The sequence below is a fragment of the Protopterus annectens genome, chromosome 13.part0 (genome assembly GCF_019279795.1).
Source record: "Protopterus annectens isolate FY-2018-M chromosome 13.part0, PAN1.0, whole genome shotgun sequence".
Lineage (NCBI taxonomy): Eukaryota > Metazoa > Chordata > Ceratodontiformes > Protopteridae > Protopterus > Protopterus annectens.
In genome coordinates this window covers 165,989,123-166,011,026 of record NC_056747.1, presented here as the reverse complement: position 1 = coordinate 166,011,026, position 21,904 = coordinate 165,989,123, and the positions used below count along the sequence as shown (strand labels likewise).

The 21,904-nt window shown below is 42.5% G+C and overlaps 2 protein-coding genes across 2 annotated transcripts in view; one reads left to right on the top strand and one right to left on the bottom strand.

The window, feature by feature from the left end:
- HAUS8 (HAUS augmin like complex subunit 8) overlaps positions 1-4,648 on the bottom strand; it is a 792,482-nt gene extending 787,834 nt beyond the window's left edge. Inside the window, exon 1 of the mRNA XM_044054770.1 lies at positions 4,623-4,648. Within this exon, the coding sequence (XP_043910705.1) occupies positions 4,623-4,648 (26 nt within the window). The remainder of the gene's footprint in view (positions 1-4,622) is intronic.
- Positions 4,649-5,207: 559 nt separating this feature from the next.
- Positions 5,208-21,904, top strand: part of MYO9B (myosin IXB) — a 1,188,949-nt gene continuing 1,172,252 nt past the window's right edge. Inside the window, exons 1-2 of the mRNA XM_044054768.1 lie at positions 5,208-5,281; positions 5,842-5,904. Of these exons, the coding sequence (XP_043910703.1) occupies positions 5,208-5,281; positions 5,842-5,904 (137 nt within the window). The remainder of the gene's footprint in view (positions 5,282-5,841; positions 5,905-21,904) is intronic.

Below are 21,904 nucleotides of genomic sequence, written 5' to 3'. Positions count from 1 at the left end.
TGGCAATAAGGCTGAAGAAGTTCTAAAAAAGATGGTAGATAAAGCTAAATCTATGCAAACTGTGAAAGATTTCTTACAAGTACAACCACCAAGATTTAGTAGGCACTAGCCTACTAAGAACTGGTCCTTTCCAGTTCCTTCCAGAGCCACTCAAGCCAAACCCCAGGCATTCCAAAAGCACCAGATTTCAGTCCTAAGGGTCTTTCAGAACTAAGCACTGGGGGATGCCTCCACTTCCAAATCTGGAAACAAGACCACCTCCCTATGGCAAACAGTCTCAAAGACTTTCCTTTAAAATTACCAGGCACTTGCCTCTTAGCCGCCCCTTTAGGAGGAAAACTGGCTCTTCATGCAAGCAACTGGCAAGTTGTAACCCAGGACAAATGGGTTTTAAATATAGTGTCCCAGGAATACAGATTTCATTTCCACACGTTGCCAACTCCAAACGGATGGCCAGACCTGCCCCCAAATCAGTGGGCCGAGGCTCAGAAACAAGTCCTTTCTCTCCTAAACATGGGGGCAATTCAGTTAGTACCAGAAGAGTAAAAGGGTCAAGGTTTCTATTCCAGACTTTTCTTGGTACCCAGAAAAGAGAATTCATGGCGTCCAATTCTGGACTTGTCTACTCTAAACACCTTTCTGGACATTCCAAAATTCAAGATGCTGACTCTTCACCAGTTACTTTCTATGCTAGGCAAAGATGCCTGGTTGACAACTCTATATTTAAGAGGCTTACCTGCATATCCCAATCAGGGAATCTTGCAGAAGATACCTCTGCTTCAAAGCAGGCTACTTGCATTATCAGTTATCTGCACTGCCCTTTGGCTCATCTACTGCGCCCAGGGTATTTACAAAGTGCCTGGCTCCAGTAATTGCATTTTGCAGGCAAAGAAATATTCAGATATATCCATACCTGGACGATTGTGTAATTCAGGTAGAAAACAAGACCATTCTGCTAAAACATCTGACATTTGTAAAAAGGGATCTAACTTGTTTAGGGTACACTATAAACAAAAAGAAATCGCAACTGGTACACACTCAAAAAATTACATTCCTGGGTGCAAGCTTGAATACAACTGTCCAGATGGTTTTCCTTACGCCAGAAAAGCAAATTCATTTGACGACTTCAAACAGGTGGTCACAAAAACCCTGCTATCTGCACGACAAATACTGCAAGCCTTTGGGGTTCATGGCCTCCTGCATCCTTCTAATTCCATATGCAAGACTTCATATGAGGAAACTTCAGTGGTACGTAAAAAGTGTATGGAATCAACATTGTCCCAGCCTGGTAACAATGATTCCTATCATACCTTGCCTGCAACTACAGTTCCTATGGTGGGCAGAGGCTTGCTACCAAAACAAGGGACTGCCATTCACACCACCTCCTGCCGCCCAAGCCCTAACTACAGATGCATCAGACTATGCATGGGGGCCTCATCTGGCAGGAAAGTGCATTCTGGGCAAATGGAGCCCAAATCTAATGCACCTTCATATCAATCAAAAAGAAATGCTAGCTGTACAGAATGCACTGACAGCCATCAAGGACTACCTTCATCCAGGACAACTAATGGTAAAGACGGACAACACCACAATTATGTGGTACATAAACAAGCGGGGGACGGGGGGGTACACATTCCTACCCCCTCTGCAGACTAGCCATGGCATTGTGGAACACAGCCTTGAGCTATCAAGTACAACTACAAGCTCAATTCCTGCCAGGAAAGCTGAATATTTTGGCAGACGAACTAAGCAGAAATCTCATGGGAACCACACGAATGGAAACTGGAACCACGGATTTTCAACATGTTGACATGCAAATGGGGGAGCCCAGACATGGATCTTCTTGCGTCACCCCAGAACTACCAGTTGGACACATTTTGCACAAGAACTCCTGACAAAAAAGCCTGGAAAGTGGATGCTCTGCCCTTCAGCTGGGAAAACCTATCAGTCTATGCCTTTCCCCCTCTGGCTCTGCTTTCCAAAGTTCTACTAAAAGTCAAACAGGACAAACCAAAAATTATTTTGATTGCTCCAGACTGGCCTCGCCAACACTGGTACCCACTCCTATGCAGTTAGTCACAAATTTCTCCATGGCAGCTGCCTCAGACACCTTCCTTACTATCTAAACAGAACAACCAAATTCTGCAGGCTCTGCTCCAAACATTGAATCTTGCAGCTTGGCTAATCACTTAAATTCCCCCTTAGCATCCCTCAGCAAACCTGTGATGGATGTCATTTTGGAGGCGAGAAGACCTAGTACTAGAAAATCATATGCTGACAAATGGAAAAGATTCTGTGCCTGGAATCAATCTCAAGGGATGAGCACAGCAGTGCCCAATTTACCTCAGATTCTGCAATACTTAACTGAGATGCTTCACAAGGGCCTGTCTTTTTCTTTCATAAAAATCCATGCCTCAGCCATTTCAGCTCATTGCAACACAGAACGCCCTCTCTTCTCTCATCCTCTGCTAAAGCAGTATCTCAGAGGGGCCAAAACCATGAGGCCACCCAGGAGAGCTCCAACCTCTGCCTGGGACCTTAATTTTGTATTTGAGAAACTCACTCTACCTCCTTTCTAGCCAGCTACTACTGCAGACGTAAAACTTATTCCTGGAAAACAGCCTTCCTTTTAGCTGTCACTTTGGCTAGAAGGATTTCTGAATTACAGGCCCTTATAGCAGTGGAGCCTTTCATAATCTTTCATGCGGGGACAGGGTGTCACTCAGGACGAATCCATCCTTCATGCCCAAGGTGGTATCCAGTGTGGCTCTTAATCAGTCCATTCATTTACCAAATTTCTTTCCCAATCCACAGAACAAGGAGGAGTGGATTCTGCATTCATTGGATGTACACAGACAACTTAGATTTTACTTGGACAGGACTAAATCTCGAAGAAAATCTGAACAACTGCTGGTAGAATTTGCTGCAGGGACAGAGGGAAAGGCTATTTAGAAGCAAACCATTTCAAAATGGATAAGCCATTGTATTCATTACTGTTATAAGCACCATGGAAAACCTATCCCCCAGGGGATCCGATCCCATTCCACCAGGGCTGCATCTACTTCTACAACCTTTCCCAGAGGTGTTCCTTCCAGGGATATTCTAGAAGCTGCTACCTGGAGTTCAGTTCATACTGTCACCAAGCACTATCATTTACCAATTTTCTCTAAATCCAGAGCTGGCTTTGCCACTGCTGTTTTGCAGGGCCTTGTAGCTGGTCCTAATGGTGTTTAAACCCATCCTCCCAACCATAGCTTTGGGAATCTGCCCAAATGTGTAATGACTGCAGCAGTGAAACACAAAGAACATAGTACAGTTGTGTGCACTTACCATAAATATAGATGTTCGAGTGTATTCACTGTTGCAGTCCTGGTTACCCTCCCTCCAGCCCCCTGTTTTTTCTCTTACTTTGCCTCTCCTTTCTTTTACTACACTTAAAAGCCTTTTTGGTGTATTTGTTTTTGTTTGGAGGTATATTTTTGTGTGTTTAAATTATTTATATGTATTTTTCTCCCCATTTGGGGGGCATCTGACATCTGGGGCAAGAAAAACTGATGAAATGGCGTCGGCTGCATGTTTTATACCCCTGACGTCATGGAAGAATGGACAGCAACCGACGCAGGAGTCAAGACTTAGTTAATCAGGCCGACTGAGGGCAACCTGCCAGCAGATTACCCAAATGTAATGACTGCAACAGTGAATACACTCGAGCATCTACATTTATAAGTGTACACAACTGTACTTTATCTGTGCATCTCCAGTGAATGCAGAAGTCTGTCTCCCTTGTTTTGTGGATTATAACGCAGTAATCTGATAGAGAGATGATTAATTGATCACCTTGGTCATGAAAGCATGGTTAGCACTAAAAGAGACCCTAGCCTTATGGAAGAAGAGCAGAGAGGTGGTGATGAAGGCTTGAATACTGCAGTAGTGATCAGTGGCACATCTTTTGTTATGTTAAGTTCTTATGCAACTCTGTTAGACAAATGTGTGTCTACTGCTAGTAGTTTTTCTGTGGAAATGTCGACATGCTTTACATAGACAAACGTGTCAGCACGTTACAGGGCATGCTTCAAGGTTAATCCTCAGAGTAAGAAAAGAAAACAATTGTATTTGTGGGGGTGGGAGTGAACTCTGAGATCTCACAATTCCTGGCCCAAGGGAGTATCCCCCAATCCCAGGTTCTGTAGATCTTGGACAGACGTCAACACACCTGCATAGACTATAAGATGGGTTGGCCATCCACAATTTCTGTTTATACGAGGACTCCCATATATATATATATATATATATATATATATATATATATATATATCTGTTACAAATGTTGATCTTGTCACTTTAGATCCCATTAAGGGCCATCAAGCATGAAGCTTAAATTTGCCAAAATAGAAGTTGCTCTGTTAAATTTGTGGGGTGCCAGACAAAACATGCCTGATATCGCAAAGTACTTAAGGTTTGGTACTTAGCATAGACTAAACCCACAGTATTAGTTCAGAAAGTTAAAGTAGCACAGAAACTCGAATCAAAGCAAATGACAGTAAAGTTTCATCAACTGGGGGTTAGTTAGCATTAAACAGGCATCCATGTTTAGTGATGCATCGATTGGAACATCTGTCTACCTGATAGAGGAACTCACAGTGGACATCTCATTGCATTGATGGGAGAATACAGAAAATTCTTGTGTACCTTCTGGCAACTGAAAAAAATAATTCAGAGTTATGCGCAGTGATATATGTGTACACTATACATCACTGTTACCTGTCCAAGAAGCAGACCCTGTAAATTGTGTGTAAACAAGTGAGACAATTCAGCCAGTCCTGTAGTTAGCTGCACATTGTCCGCTAAGAGTGCTTAACTGAGAAAGAAACTTTGCCCTTCTCTAATGAGCTGTAAAACTGGAAGATCGGCTCATAATTAAAAAGGGAGTTTTATTACTCCTTTTAGCGCAAGTTATTTTAACCATCTATTTTTTGGCCTTTAAATATATACATTATATTTTTAAGTAATGGTTTAATGTGGGGGTGTGGACTGACTGGGGGGAGATTAGAAAATGTTTTATTGGAGGTTCTTTCTGGTTTGGACAGATTGGAAATTTTGCCATTTGAAACATTCTAACAAGGTCTCAAAGTAAAGCTTCTCTTGCCGTAAGTGTTTGTATTGCATTTTAATCTCTTGCTGTAGTTTAACATTTTGTATTAAGGTAAATGAAGTCTACACAGCAGATTAAATATCAGATTGAGTGCTTGTTTAAGATTTCTGTGTTCCTTTTCTTCATTTTGTGAGTTTTTTTTTTAAAACAGTGTGACAGTATGTACTGAAATGGGAGATAGGGATAACAAAAGGATGAGGATGTGTGCAGTTTCTTAATGGGGTGGAGGTTGCATTTTTCCAAGACTACTTAAACTAAATTTTCTGTCTTCGTCTTCAGCTTCACATAGCAGTAGATAAAAAAGGTGTTGAAGTAATCAAGGCACAGGGATAAACATCAACATGCTATGATGTCAGCGTGGCATAAAATGGCATTGCTGTAACTGCCTTTAATGTTGTTTATGGCTTGTAGAAATGAGCCTTGCTGAGAATTGACAAGAGGGAAATTATTTGTACATACAAAGTACTTGCTTTTGTGACCACTGCCCTTCTACAGATTTGTTTTGTTCATTGGCCGACTGTCTCATCTGCTTCCCTTCTTTTTAAATTTGTGTGCACTGCAAATATAACAAATATTTGATTGTCACCATTTAGAACCTATTTATGTTTCAAGCTCAAGGAGCTCTTTAAAGAAGATAACCTCAAGAAATACATGTGGTGTGTTTATCTAATATCTTGTTTCCTTTTCAGGGCAGTTGTTGAGAAATACCTTCTTGAAAAGTCCCGCCTTGTTTCACGAGAGAAGAATGAGAGGTAAGGACTTTATAGAAATGTGCATGATTCAGTAGTTATAGTCCTGGCAGAACATTTAATTTTTTAATATCTCATTTCTTGCACACGTTATGTTCTAGGGAAAGGGAAAAGAAAGCTGGGGCTTTGATGTTAAAATACAGAGATTAACTTCATACTTTGTTTTTGTTTGTGCAAGTATTTTCTCAAAATGAGAACTAGTCGTGTTTGTGAAAATGCATCTTCTTTCTTGTCCATGCTTCCTGTAATTCTTTTTTTTAAACATCTTTATTAATTCATCACATTTTAACACTGCAATGTGTTATCACCAACATGCATTTTGCATGTTTTTTTAAATTTTCATTCACTCTAACTTTACATAAATTGTTCCTGCCTTCCCTTAAACCTCACTCCTAGTCGTCCTGAACATTGTTCTGTATGCATTGTTCTCTAAAATTTCATTTTTCTATGAAATGTGCTCCTTTCTTTTTCTAAAGGTCCATCAAGTAGTTCTTTCGTCTACTTGACAATATTCAAAACAATTACATTTTAGTATAGATTTTGTTTTCCATTTTCTGGTAATTGTTTTTGGTAGTCAGTAAGAGGTTCTCTGGTTCGATTCTCAGCTGGGGTTCCTTCTGTGCGGAGTCTGCATGTCCTCCTTGTGGTCGTGTGGGTTTCCTCCGGGTGCTCCAGTTTCCTCCCACATCCCAAAGACATGCTGTAGGTGGATTGGACACTCTAAATTGGCCCTAGGCATGAGGGCGTGTGTGTATGCCTTCCGTGGAAGGTTGGGCGCCGGGCTGGCAACTCGACACCGTAAAACTCTACTGCCAATTATGAGCGGACAGGTGATCCGCTGTGGCGACCCCTAACTGGGAAAAGCCGAAAGAAGTTGTTGTTTTTGGTAGTCAGTATCATTAAACTTTGTGTGTTTAAGAAATTCAGATTCTGTATCCCTTTTGTTTGTCTCAAAATGCTCCACTGCACTAAAATATCCTTTTTTTTTTAATTTGTCAAGTACAAAATATGGCTGTCTACAAACAAGGCACACTTTTTCTGAGCACAATGCCACTTACATTCTTGAAATTGTGAACAGTGTTTTCTTTGCAACAGCTTTAAATGTAAAGCAGATAGTGGGAAAATAGGATATTCCTGCCTGGTTCCTCTTTGTAACACAGCTTAAGAAGAGAGTCCTTCCTACCTAAATTATTGCCTCTCATCCTTAATGCGTAAAAGATAATGCAATTCTGTCTGTCATATTGTGATATAATATGTTAAGACTAAATAGAACAAAAAAAGTCAAGTGATGTTGCTATGCTTCACAACAATTCTCTTAACTCTTCTTCCCTCAAAACTAAAAGCTATGGATGAAGGCAAAACAGTACACACTGCTTCCCACTCAGGCATAGTAGAAAAGCTAAATAAACTGGGAATAAACCCTGTATGTTACCAGCTGGATTGCCAGCTGGTTCATAGGATGCAGGAAATGAAAATTTGGGAAGTTGTCTCCACAAAGAGACCGGTCACCAAAGGAGTATAGTCCCCCAGGGGTTCTGTGTTGGGACCTCTCCTGTTTGGCATCTACTTTACTGAAGTAAAAACCAGTGCTGTAGGGCTCTGGCTGACAAGTTTGCAAATGTCTGCGAGTGAGGATCAGTTAATGAACCCCCAGTTGATGTGGCCATTCTGCAGGAAAGTTTGTCCCAAATAAACAATTGGTGCTAAAATCATGAACTGAAATGAAATACAAAAAAATGCATTATTGTTTTCTTTGGGAAGTTGTCTATCCAAGAAAACTGACACACTAACTATATACGCTCCTAATATTTAACTGGGATTTGAGAATTTATGTAGACAGTGACCTAACTTTGGACTATCATGTATCCTTTATGTTGTACAGATTATAAACAAGCGGATTGTGTCTAGATCTGGAGATGTCACTGTCCCCATTTACTCGGTCTTCATTTGACCAATCATTTGAATATAATTAAACCTCGAGTGTTTATCTGTTCAGACACATAGAACAACTGGAAAGCCCACAAAGATATCTTAGTAAAAGGATAAAAGGCCTAAACAACATGTCCTGTGTGGACCAACCCAAAGATCCTTCAGCCTACTAAGAGCTGACTTGTGTCTAGTATACACGGTATCTTCTGACCTAATACTGATGAATTTACTTCACATGCATAAGTCAAATTCACTCCCATGGGAGCTCCATTTGTTCCCATGTATGCTAACCTAGTTATGGGATTATTTGAGTTAGATTTTTTTATATAGGTTGGATTTTTTTAAGAATTATGTTTTGCATTATTATAGATTTATAGATGTAATTTTTGTGTGTAGAGGAGGTCAGGTTTTTGGTACAGGATGTTCTTCATCTCACATTGCTGCAGTCCTTACTTATGGGTAGTCCGCTGTCCTCGGTCGGCCCGAATACCAAAGTATTAGGCTGACGTCGGTCATGGGCGCCTAGATCTGACATCAGAGCGTCAGGGTATAAAGGCGCATGACCGACGTCATATCCTCAGTCTTTTTTGCCGCATGGTCCGATGCAGAAGCAGCGTTGCAAGTGCCGTTCGGCGTTCTGAATTTTTTCGTGGGAATTTGGTTACTTTTTTGGATGTGGTTTTAGAAGGCCATGTAAACGGAGAATAATAACTTCAAAGATAGGAAATTTGAGAGGGAGACAACTTTTTTAGATGGTAGTAGTTGCCATCCTTCTCATGTACTTAATGCCCTTCCATGTGGAGAAATAGCAGATTATGTAATGAGAAGGAAGTCTTGGAGAAGGAAATGGGCTGTAGTTGTGTTATGTTTAGACAAAGTAGGTATAGTATAGAGGTTATTAGAAATGCTTTAGAAAGATCATGTCAGAGGAATTTTGTAAATAAAAATACAGTAGCTTTTTAGAGATGGAAGGGTATTTAATTACTCTAATAGTGTCAATAAGAAAGTGTATTTTGTGACATTTAATTTTATTATTTTAATTAAATAACATTTATAAAATATTACTGGCCATTTCTCTTAAACGGAAGAAAGTGTGAGAAATTTATGGCATGTTCCTTCGATATCTTTTAAGAGAGGACGCAGCCTAAAAGATATGTTAATTCATAGCAAATTCTGTATACCTAAACAAAGATGTAATAACAGTATAAATAGACTGGGAACTTGGGCATGTGGAGGATGCTGCATTTGTCCTTATGTGGTTAAAACTTTTGAGAGGATTAATGGTTTGAAATTTGAAATAGTGGCAGAATATACCTTTAATACAACAGATGTGGTTTATATCTTGAAATGCCCTGCAACCTGTTTTATAATGGTGAAAGTAAAAGGTCTTTTAAAATCAGGTTGCAGGAACACAAGAGATATTAAAAAAATAAAAAAGTGAAGTCGGATTTCTTGTCATTTTAACTTTGTATATGGGGGGTTTATACAGATTATGGGGTTGTGTTTTGGAATATATAGAGACTGAAAATGTTACTTGTTTAAAGAATAAGTTATACAAGGAAACTGTTTTTATTTTAAAATATAATACCATGACACCTGCAGGTTTATACCAAGAATCCAACTGGAAGTGTCTATTGTAATAGGTTTTTTTTTAAAAAAAAATTTTGATTAATTGATATATTGGTAGTAATATAAATGGGGTGTATATGTTTGTTAGTGTTATCTCCTAGAAGGCTTGTATGCCGAGATGCTAGAGTTCTATTAAATTTGTGCTCTCTGCATCACTGGTCTTGGTTGTTTTATTCTACTTGGTTTGTTTATTTGCTTTGGTGGTTTGGATTGAATATAATTGCACCTTGAGCATGTATCTGTCCAGACACATACAACAACTGGAAAGCCCCAGAGATACCTTACTAAAAGGATAAAAGGCCTAAACAACATGTCCTGTGTGGACCAACCCAAAGCCTTGTCATTATACTCAGTATCCTTCAGCCTACTAAGAGCTGACTTGTGTCTAGTATACAAGGTATCTTCTGACACAATACTGATGAATTTACTTCAGATCTGTAAGTCCAATGGCATCAGAAGTACTCAGTCTAGGTATCTAAACCTCTTCTGCAACATCAGTAGAATGGTTTGGAGGGACAGGTACATCTCACAAAGGACACCACTCCTCTGGAGCAGACACCCTAGCCACAATAAAATAAAAGTTTGTTGTTCGTGTTCAAGCACAACCTGGTTTTATGGATGGGAAACAGAAAATTTATCCCAGGACTGCCCTCATACTGCTGATAGACACAGGCAACTTTTAAATGCTTTATCCCAAGCGTGGATCCCCTCAAATTATATATGGTATGATCCCAGTTATTCACATTATGGCTAAGATATAATTATTGACCATGAGATGGGTAAGGTCAGTCTGTAATCAAATAGGATAGTTTTTTTTCTTAAGAAACATCTTTATTACATTATCATGTATGACCTAGGCCATGTTACATTTATATAAATGACCAACCGTAGAGGCAACATTTACAAATATGCATTCCAAACCATGCCGACCCAACTGTAGCTGCAAACATTATACATCACTTTAACATAACCAGTCCTTGTTATTCAACCAATTATATAGCTTATTCATATACTGCCTTCTTTTAAACCTCGTTCCTCCTATGCATGTGTTGATCCCACAGTTCCCATTTTTCCTATGTAATTTATTCCTACCCTTTTATAAAGATCCCAGATGTTCTTCGTGTTTCACTGTTGCAGTCATCACACTGGGGTTATCTGCCTGCAGGTAGAATCTTGTTCTTTCTTCGTCAGATGCTATTGCCTCTTCCATGACGTCAGGGGTATAAAACATGCAGCCAAAGCCATTACATCAGCTTTTCTTGCTGCGCGGGAGCCCGAAGCACTTCGCAAGTGCCGTTCGGCCGCTACCTGAAATTTTCATTGTTCGAGTTTTAGACCTGAAGTCTTCTAAAGCTAAGTACTTCGTTGGGGATCCTTTTTTCTTGCTCTATAAGATGTCATAAAAAGTTAACAATTGTCTTGCCTGAGGAAAGCAAATACCTCTTAGACATTTTCACTCTTACTGCGTCACCTGTTTAGGCCCAGACAACGACGTTCTTCGCTATAGGTTTTGTGCCCTGTTTAATGCCCGAACTATTCATCGTTGGGCTATCTTTGTTGCTTATTTCTTTTGCTTTCTGTATTCAGAAATGGCTTCGAAAAGCCATCCGACTACCAAACTTCTGAAAAAACATAAGGATCAAGTCAGAGACAGACCGCATAGGCTGGTACTCATTGAGGCACCTTCGCAGCCCCGATACCCACATCTACAGATTCGCAGGCCTCTGCTGAGACCCATTCGGAGTCCGGTATGCCGCAACATGCTTCTTCGACTATGGAACCTGAGGATATCTCTACCTTGGATGGGTCCAGAGCCACTGTGCAGGCACCGGCATCTGAGGGTGTATTCCGACCTTCCAATGTTTATAATTAAACCAATATCTTCGTTTTTGACTAAAATTACCAAGTTCCTCAGGCCCAAAGTTCGCACTACTCCTAGAAACCCAACAACTAAAACACATGCTCAAGCTCCCATGCCACATAAACAAATGCTTAGAATGGCTGAAGACCTTATAACTTTAATTAGGATAAGCCAGCCTTCCCCCTCTATAAGACAAAGGATTGGATTTTCCTTCTGATTCTGCAGACTGTGAGTCAGATGGCTGGGATCTCTCTGATTACCAGGACATTCCCTTATCTACCTATGAGGATTCAGATGCAGAGGATTCCATTCCCTCTGCCTCCCCTCCAGAGGAAATTTCTTTTGGTGAAACCTTGCATACCTGAAGAGAGCATTTCTGCTGGGAATGCCAGGACTACCCACAGTCCAAAAAGAGACTCTGAGAATTCTGAGTTGCCTCAGCACAGGCCTTTAGCTGTACCCCCTGTCCTGGATATTTTAGATGATGTCTTCATAGAATCCAGTCTTAATGCTGATACTTTACCAGCTCCTAGAAAGCCTGACAGGTACTACAGAGTACGTGACTCTCACAAATTTCTTTTTAAGAATCCCACTGCGGATCCAGACACCTTTTCTCAGAGACGTAAAGGTATTAAGGCTAATACAGCCAAAAATCCTACTCCTTCAGACAGAGATTCTAGAGCTTTAGACAGATTGGTTAAGAAGGTATATACCTCTGCAACTCTTGCCATAAGGGCTTTAAATTGCCAGTTTCACATGTTGAAGTACCAACAGCATATTATGGAACTAATTAAACAGAAAATGTTGCTTCCAGATTGTGCAGAGAATAAAGATTCACAAGAGTTAAGGCATTCTGCAAACCAAGTTAGTAAACATACTTTGCAGTGTGGCTTTCATGCCTTAGAAACATCTTGCAGGGCTGCTGTCACTGAGTCTGTACTGAGAAGGCATGCTTGGCTGAAGGAACAAATCTTGCCAGGCCATGTCAAAGCAAAATTACTAGATGCTCCATTAAACCAGGGGGGTTTGTTTGGCACAAAAAGCAGAAGCTCTTAAAAAGATGGAGGAAAAAGCTAAATCTATGCAGACTGTTAGATTTCTTACAGGTGCAGCCACCTAGATTCAGTAGGCATTGGCCTTCCAAAAACTGGTCCTTTCCTGACCCTCTCGGGCCTTCTCAGTCCAAGCCCAGGGGCAGCAGAGCACCAAGACTACAGCCTCAGGGTATGCAGAGATCTAAGCAATGGAGTGCTCCTACCTCAAAAACAGGGAGTGGTAATCCACCCCCTTATGGAAAGAGGTCACAGTGACTTGTCTATCATTCTTCCCAGCCATGCCCAAGTACTTGCACCCCTAGGAGGAAAACTCACCCTGCATGCTAAAAAATGGGATGTCAATTACCCAGGACCAATGGGTCCTAAGCATTGTATCCCAGGGATACATATTCTACTTCCACTCGCTGCCAACCCCAATCAGGGTGCCAGATCTTCCTCCAAACCAGTGGACAGAGGCTCAAAAGCAAGTACTTTTCTCTTTTCATTATCAGGGCTATCCATCCTGTTCCAGTAGAGCAAAGGGAACAAGGTTTCTATTCTAGACTGTTCCTGGTGCCTAAAAAAGAGAGCTCATGGCACCCTGTCCTGAATTTGTCCGTTCTCAGCACCTTCCTGGTGGTCCCAAAATTCAAAAGGTTTAAACTACAACAGCTGCTTCCTATGCTAGCCAAGGACTCCAGGCTAGTCACCCAAGACTTAAAAGAAGCTTACCTGCGCATCCCCATAAGGGAATCTTGCAGGAAAAATCTACGTTTCAGGGCAGGCTCTATCAGTTCTCTGCACCTCCTTTTGTATTATCTACTGTGCCCAGGGTATTCACAAAGTGCTTGCCTCCAACAATTGCATACTGCAGGCAGAGAAATATTCAAATTTACCCATACTTGGACGATTGCCTGATTCATGCGGACAGTTGGGAATTGCTACTTAAGCACCTGGCATTTGTTAAAAGACTTAACTACTCTGGGGTACACCATCAATGAAAATAAATCACATCTGGTGCCCAGCCAACAGATTTTATTCCTGGGAGCAAGCTTTAACACTACTTCCCAGATGGCATTCCTCAATCCAAAAAAGCAGGTTCATTTGACAAACTATGAACTAATGGCCACCAAGACCCAGCTATCTGCAAAGAAAAATAATGCAAGCCCTAGGGTTCAGGGCCTCATGCATTCTACTAATTCCATATGCAAGACTGCATATGAGGGAACTTCAGTGGTATTTTACAGTTCTCTTGTGTCAACAATCTAAGGACTTGGAAACACTGATTCCCTATCATTCCTTCTCTAAGGGCAGAGTTCCTTTGGTGGGCAGAGGCTTGCAACCACAACAAGGGACTTCCTTTCACTCGACCCCTCGCCGCCCAAAACCTGACAACAGGCACATCAGTCTATGCATGGGGAGCTCACATGGCAGGCAAATGCATTCAAGCCAAATGGAGCCCAGGACAAATTCACCCGCATATCAATCAAAAAGAAACGTTAGCTGTACGGAATGCTCTGACAGCCTTCAGATACCTTATCCTTCCAGGACAGCTCTTGATAAAGACAAACAACACCACAGATGTTCATCGTGTTTCACTGTTGCAGTCATTACTCTTGGGTTATCCTGCTGGCAGGCTACCCTCAGTCGGCCAGAATTCCAAAGTCTAGGACCGGCGTCTGTTGCTGTCTCCTCTTCCCTGACGTCAGTGCGCCAGGGGTATAAAAGATGTAGCCGACACCATTTTCTTCAGTCTTTCTTGCCGTGCGGTGCCCGAAGCAAAAGCAGCTGGCAAGTGCCGGTTGGCCAACTCCTGAGATTTTCAAATCCGAATTTCAGAACCAAAGTCTTTATTAAAGCTAAGTACCTTGTTGGGGAAACTTTTTTCTTGCTCCAGACCGATGACAGAGAAAGTTAACAATTGTATTTCTTGTGGGAAGCAAATTACCTCATAAGGATTTTCCCTCTTACTGTATTCCTTGCCTAGGCCCAGATCACAATGTTGCTAGTTGTCGATTCTGTGCTAGATTTAACCAACGCACTATCAAGCGTCGGTTCATTTTGCATTTCATTACTTTGGCCGAAGATTTAATTATATAATGCCGTTGGAACAGCCGACAACCGGAGTTTACAAAAAACGCAAGGACAAGGATAGGCATCCGAGGTCAAAAACCGACGACGAAGCCTCTACTAGGCCAGTCGCCTGTTCTCAGTCAGGTGCTTTTGCAGCCCCTGGCTCCCGCTACCTCAGAGCTACAGGCTGCTACCGACTCCCATGTGGAGCTGTCTGGGCCTCTGGATACTCATGGTATTGAACACTCGGAAATCAGTCCCTCAGATGGGTCCAGAGCCGTTGAGTAGGCATCAGCTTCTGAGGGTGTCTTCAGACCTACACAACTATATATTAAGGCATCTTCAGCTTCAAAGACTAAAGCAGCTCTAAAGACAAAGAAACAAGTACAGCATTTTCCTACTCAGACTTCCATGCCTAAACAGATGCTTAAAATGGCCGAAGACCTAATTACTTTGATCAGGGGCTCCCATCCCCCTCCTGATAAGAGGCCTAGGCAAGAGACAGAGTATGATTCTTCTGATCAGGTTTCTATTTCCTCTGATTCCTCTTCTGAACAGGATTACTCCGTGCTTCCCTATGAGGATTCTGATGCTGAAGAATACATTCCTTCAGCCTCTCCTCCTGAGGATTATTCTTTTGGGGAAACCCTGCATACTATGAGGGAGCATTTCCACTGGGAGAACCAAGATTATTCTGAATCTAAGAAAAGGCTCAGAGACTTTCTGCTTCTTCCTCAGCACAGACCCCTTGCTATTCCACCTGTTCTACACATTGTAGATGATGTATTTTTAGAGTGCAGTCTGTCCCCTGACTCTCTCTCCCCTGCACCTGCTAAGCCGGACAGATACTACAGGGTCCCGGATTCTCATAAATTCCTATATAAAAACCCCGCTGCTGACCCAGAAACTATATCTCAGGGTCCCAAGGGGGTTAAAGCTTCCACTGCAAAAAACGCTGTCTCCTCTGATAGGGATTCTAGGGCTCTAGACAGATGGGGGAAAAAGGTGTACACTTCTGCCACCCTGGCTGTAAGGGCTTTAAATTGTCAGTTTCATATGCTTAAATATCAGCAATATTTAATGTCACTAGTTAAGCAGAAAATGTTGACAAATACTGAATGTTCAGAGAACAAGGAATTGCAGGATTTATTGCATGCAACTGAACAAGTGGGAAAGCATACTTTGCAATGTGGTTATGATACACTGGAGGCCTCTTGCAGGACCGCTGTTACAGGTTCTGTTATTAGAAGGCATGCTTGGTTAATGGAACAGAATCTGACTGATCATGTTAAAGCAAAATTATTAGATGCACCATTACATCATGATACTTTGTTTGGTACTAAAGCAGAAGAGGTGTTGAAAAAATGGAGGATAAAGCAAAATCCATGCAGACAGTTAAGGATTTCTTACAGGTACAGCCACCCAGGTTTAGCAGGAACTGCCCTTCTAAAAAATGGTCCTTTCCAGTCTCAGACAGACCACAAAGAGGCAGAGAGGCAGATCTCTGCCCCAAGGCTCATACAGGCCTAAACAATGGGGTGCTCCTACCTCCAAAAGTGGAGAAGACAAATCACAACCTTACAGGAAACAGTCCCAATGACTTTCATCTACCAGTTTCAAGCAGTTTTCTTTTGACAGCCCCCTTAGGGGGAAAACTAGCACTTTTTTAATCAAATTGGCAAATGGTTACCCAAGTCAAATGGGTCCTGAACATAGTGTCCCAAGGTTACAGGTTCCATTTTCACACTCTACCAAGATCAAAGGGCATGCCAGACCTGCCACACAATCAATGGGAAGAGGCACAAAAGCAAATTACAGCCCTCATGGACATGAGGGCCATTCAGCAAGTACCACAACAAGAGCAGGGGCAAGGATTTTACTCCAGACTTTTCCTAGTACCCAGGAAGGACAAAACCTGGAGACCAATTCTGGACCTGTCTATACTAAATACGTTTCTGGAAGTTCCAAAATTCAAGATGCTCACTCTACAGCAGCTACTGTCCATGCTGGGCAAGATGGCTTGGCTCCTAACTTTGGACCTAAAAGAGGCATACCTGCATGTCCCAATCCGACAATCTTGCAGGTGATACCTCAGATTCATAGCTGGCTCATTGCATTACCAATTCTCTGCACTGCCCTTTGGCTTATCTACTGCGCCCAGGGTCTTCACAAAATGCCTGGCACCAGTAATTGTGTTTTTCAGACAAAAAGGAATTCAAATATATCTCTACTTGGACGACTGCCTAATTCAAGCAGAGAACAGACTCTTCTAAAGCATCTGGCATTTGTAAAAAGATTACTAATTGGCCAAGGGTACGCAGTAAATGAAAAGAAATCAAAACTAGTGTCCTCTCAAGAGATAATATTCCTGGGTGCAAGCTTAAATACAACTGCCCAGATGGCTTATCTCACGCCAGACAAGCAAAAACAACTGACTACTTACTTCAAGAAATTGTTAACAAAAACCCACTTATCTGCAAGGAAAATTCTGCAGGCCTTGGGTTTCATGGCATCCTGCATTCTACTAATTCCATATGCCAGACTGCATATGAGGAAACTACAATGGTATCTGAAAAGTGTTTGGACTCAGCATTGCCACAGCCTGGATACAGTAATTGCACTCATTCCCTGCCTACAACAGGAGTTTCGGTGGTGGGCAGAAGCCTGTCACCACAACAAGGGTCTGCCATTCAGTTTACCCACAGCCAGACAGACACTGACAACGGATGCATCAGATTATGCCTGGGGGGCCCATATGGCAGGAAAATGTATTCAGGGCACATGGCCTGCAAACCAGATGCATCTTCACATCAATCAAAAAGAGATGCTAGCTGTTCAAAATGCCCTGACAGCTTTCCAAGGACCTGCTTCATCCAGGACAGTTACTGATAGACAGACAACACTATGGTCATGTGGTACATAAACAAGCAGGGAAGTTCACATTCCTACCCCCTCTGCAGAGGAGCAATGACCTTATGGGACACAGCATTGGCTTTTCAAGTTCACCTGCAAGCACAATTCCTGCCTGGAAAAAGAAATACTCTAGCAGACGAACTAAGCAGAAACCTCATGGATCTCCACGAATGGAAACTGGATCCACAAGTCTTCAGCATGAAAATAAGGAAATGGAGATGCCCAGACATAGATCTATTTGCCAACCCTTACAACTGTCAATTGCAGAGATTTTGCACAAGGATTTATCACAAACAAGCCTGGAAAGTGGACGCCCTATCATTCAGCTGGAAAAATCTAACAGTATATGCTTTTCCTCCACTGCCTCTCCTTCACAGAGTACTCCTAAAGGTCAGACAAGAGAAGCCAAAAATGATACTGATTGCACCAGACTGACCACGCCAGCACTGGTACCCAATCCTAAAGAGCTTGTCTCTAGGTCCAGCATGGATATTGCCTCAAACTTCTCACTTGCTGACCCAACAAATCAATCAGATCCTGCACAGCCAACTCAGGACCTTTAAATCTGGAAGCATGGCAGATATTGTAGCCATTCAGAACGCTCCTCTTTCAAAAGCTGTTATGGATGTTATCTTGGAGGCCAGGAGGCCCAGTACCAGAAAATCTTATGCAGAAAAATGGAAGAGATTCTGTGCTTGGAACCAGGAACAAGGCATTGACACGTCTGTACCAAATACTCCTCAGATTTTACAATACCTAACTGAGATGCTGAACAAAGGCCTTTCTTTCTCATCAATTAAGATTCATGCCTCTGCCATTTCAGTCCATTACAATAAGGAGCCACTTATCTTTTCTCATCCTTTAATAAGGCAGTACCTCAGAGGGGCCAGGATTAGGCCTCCAAGGAGAGCACCAGTTCCGGCCTGGGACCTCAATTATGTTTTGGAAAAACTCACACTGCCTACTTTCGAGCTAGCATCAACAGCAGATATAAAATTCTTATCCTGGAAAACAGCTCTGCTTCTAGCAATAACATCTGCAAGGCGAGTCTCTGAATTACAAGCACCCATGGCTGTGGAACCTTACATCATTTTTCATCCAGACAGGGTTTCTCTGAGGACAAACCCTACATTTATGCCTAAGGTGGTGTCCAGTGTGGCCCTCAACCAAACCATTCACTTGCCTACCTTTTACCCAAATCCACAGAACAAAGGTGAGAAAATTCTGCATTCTTTGGACATACACAAGCAGTTGCGCTTCTACTTGGACAGAACTAAAGCTTTCAGAAAGACTGAGCAACTTTTAGTGTCATATGCTGCAGGATCACAAAGAAAGGCGATCTCAAAACAGACTATTTCTAAATGGATAGGCCATTGCATCAATTTCTGCTATTTTCAACATGGCAAATCAGTGCCTAAGGGCATTAGGCCACATTCCAATAGAGCAGCAGCCACTTCAGCAGCCTTCCTCAGAGGAGTACCAACCAAAGATATCTTAAAGGCTGCAACTTGGAGTTCAGTGCACACCTTTACAAAGCACTACCACTTGCCTCTCTACTCTAAGTCCAGAGCAGGCTTTGCCACTGCAGTTCTGCAGGGCCTCATAGCCTTTCCTAATCCTATTTAGCCCAGCCACCCATACTCAGCTTTGGGATTCTACCCAAGAGTAATGACTGCAACAGTGAAACATGATTAACATAGTACAGTTGTGTACCTACCATAAATGTAGATGTTCGAGTGTATTCACTGTTGCTATTCAGGTTACCCACCCTCCATCCCCCTTCTCTTTGCTGGGACTTATCTGCACTTCTCTATCCTATACAACCTTTTGGGTGTATTTGCTTGTAGATGAAGGAAATGTTATTTTTGTGCATGCATTTCTCATTGGTATATTTTTCAGCCTACCTATTTGGGGCACCTGACAGCTGGGGCAAGAAAAACTGAAGAAAATGGCGTTGGCTGCATCCTTTATACCCCTGGCGCACTGACGTCAGTGAAGAGGCGACAGCAACCGACGCCAGACCTAGACTTTGGAATTCTGGCCGACTGAGGGTAGCCTGCCAGCAGGATAACCCAAGAGTAATGACTGCAACAGTGAATGCACTCGAACATCTACATTTATGGTAGGTACACAACTGTACTTTATGTGGTACATAAACAAGCAGGAGGGAACTCATTCCTACCCACTCTGCAGGTTAGCCATGGCCCTGTGTAACACAGCTTTGAACAACCAAGTGCACCTGCAAGCACAATTCCTGCAAGACAAACAAATTCACTGGCAGATGACTTAAGCAGAAATCTACTGGACCCACACAAGTGGAAACTTCCAGTCAACAGGTGGGGACCACCAGAGCTGGACCTCTTTGCCTCCCCCCAAAACCATCAGTTGAGCAAGTTTTGCACCAGAAATCCCCACAGCCAAGCATGGCGAGTGGATGCCCTATCCTTTACATGGGAAGACCTCTCAGTTTATGCCTTTCCCCCTCTGCCCCTCCTCACAAAAGTACTACTCGGGATCAAGCAGGACAGACCAAGGACCATCCTTATTGCACCAGACTGGCCACACCAGCACTGGTACCCACTCCTACGTAATCTGACAGCACTGCCACCCTGGCATCTACATCAGACCCCCCTCTTTGCTGTCCCAGCAGGAGGGACAGATTTTGCATCCTTAGCTGCAAACAATAAACCTTGCAGCCTGGCTTATTCCTTGAACACACCACCAGCAACCCTCAGCAAACGGGGGCTGGATGTAATCCTTAGGTCCAGAATGCCTAGTACTAGGAAATCCTATTCAGAAAAATGGAAAAGATACTGTTCTTGGAGCCAATCTCTAGGATAGGGCACTGCCGTGCCCTCCTTACCGCTAATTCTAGATTACCTAGCAGAGCTGCCCCACAAAGGCCCTTCCTTCTCATCATTTAAGATTCAGGTCTCGGCCTTCTCAGCTCGTTACAATACGGAGCCACCTCTGTCTTCTCACCCTCTGATCCAACAGTTCATGAGAGGAGCTAACTATTTAAGACCCCTTGAGGAGAGCTCACGCCCCTGCCTGGGACCTTAACTTTGAACTTGAAAAGCTCATGCTTCCCCCTTTCGAACCTGCTGCTACAGCAGAGTTAAAGTTCCTCTCTTGGAAAACAGCCTTTCTTCCAACCATCACTTCAGCAAAAAGAGTGTCTGCTGTACAGGCACTGATGGCTGTGGGGAACCCTTCCTTATTTTCCAGGCTGACAGGGTCTCCATCAGGACTCACCAATTATTTATGCCCAAGGTGGTATCCAGTGGGGCTTTAAACCAGTCCATCCATTTACCAAACTTTTTTCCTAAACTTCAGAATTATGGGGAGAGGATCCTGCACTCCTTGGACATGCACAGACAGCCCAAGTTCTACCTTGATAGGACTAAGCTTTTCAGAAAATCTGACCAGCTGTTAGTCAGGTTTGCTTCAGGGGCAGAGAGCAAGGCCATTTCAAAGCAAACCATTTCCAAATGGATAGTGCTCTGCATCCATTTCTGCTACGAACACCATAGAAAACCTACCCCACCGGGGATCACAACTCTTTCCACTAGGGCTACCTCAACTTCTACGGCATTTCTCAGGGGAGTCCCTACCAGGGACATCTTGAAAGCTGCAACCTGGAGTTCTGTATACACCTTCACCAAGCATTACCACTTACCGGACCTTTCTAAATCCAGAGCTGGATTTGACTCTGCAATCTTGCAAGGCCTACTAGTCAGCCCTAATTCTTCTTGACTGCCTCCACCCTTACTCAGCTTTGGGAATCAACCCAAGTGTGATGACTGCAACAGTGAAACATGAAGAACATAGTACAGTTGTGTACACTTGTCATAAATGTAGATGTTCGAGTGTATTCACTATTGCAGTCCTGATTACCCTCCCTCCAGCCCTCTGACTTTTCTAGACTTTCTACCGATCCTCCTTTTTAGCCATATCTTATGGCCATGGTATTTACTGCTTACTGGAGGTGTTCCACACCATGTAATTGCTTCCTCTTTTGTGTGCTTCTGACATCTGTGGCAAGAAAAACTGATATAATGGCGTCGGCTGCATGTTTTATACCCCTGACGTCCTGACATCATGGAAGAGGCGACAGCATCCGATGCAGAAATCCCAAGACTTTGGTATTCGGGCTGAGGGCTTACCTGCAGGCAGATAACCCAAATGTGATGACTGCAACAGTGAATACATTCTAAAGTCTACATTTATGGTAAGTGTACACAACTGTACTTTCCACTTGTTTTAACTCTGTTACTATCTTCACTACTTCTAGTAAAGTTGGTTTAGACTTTGATTTCCATTTTCTAGTAATTGCTTTTCTGTCAGCTATCATAATTAGACTCAGCAAGGCCTTATTTATGTGTAGGCAATTCCGAGTTTGTATCATAGCTCAAAAAATAATTTCCATAGTCACTCCAGCTTGCCCACCTAGCATCTCCAACAGAGCAGTCTGCGGGGAATCTTTAAAGTCTACCAATGCGTTATTCTGCCAGAAAATATGTTCCTGGTTACCTCTTTCTGCCCTATCAGACCTCCAACATTT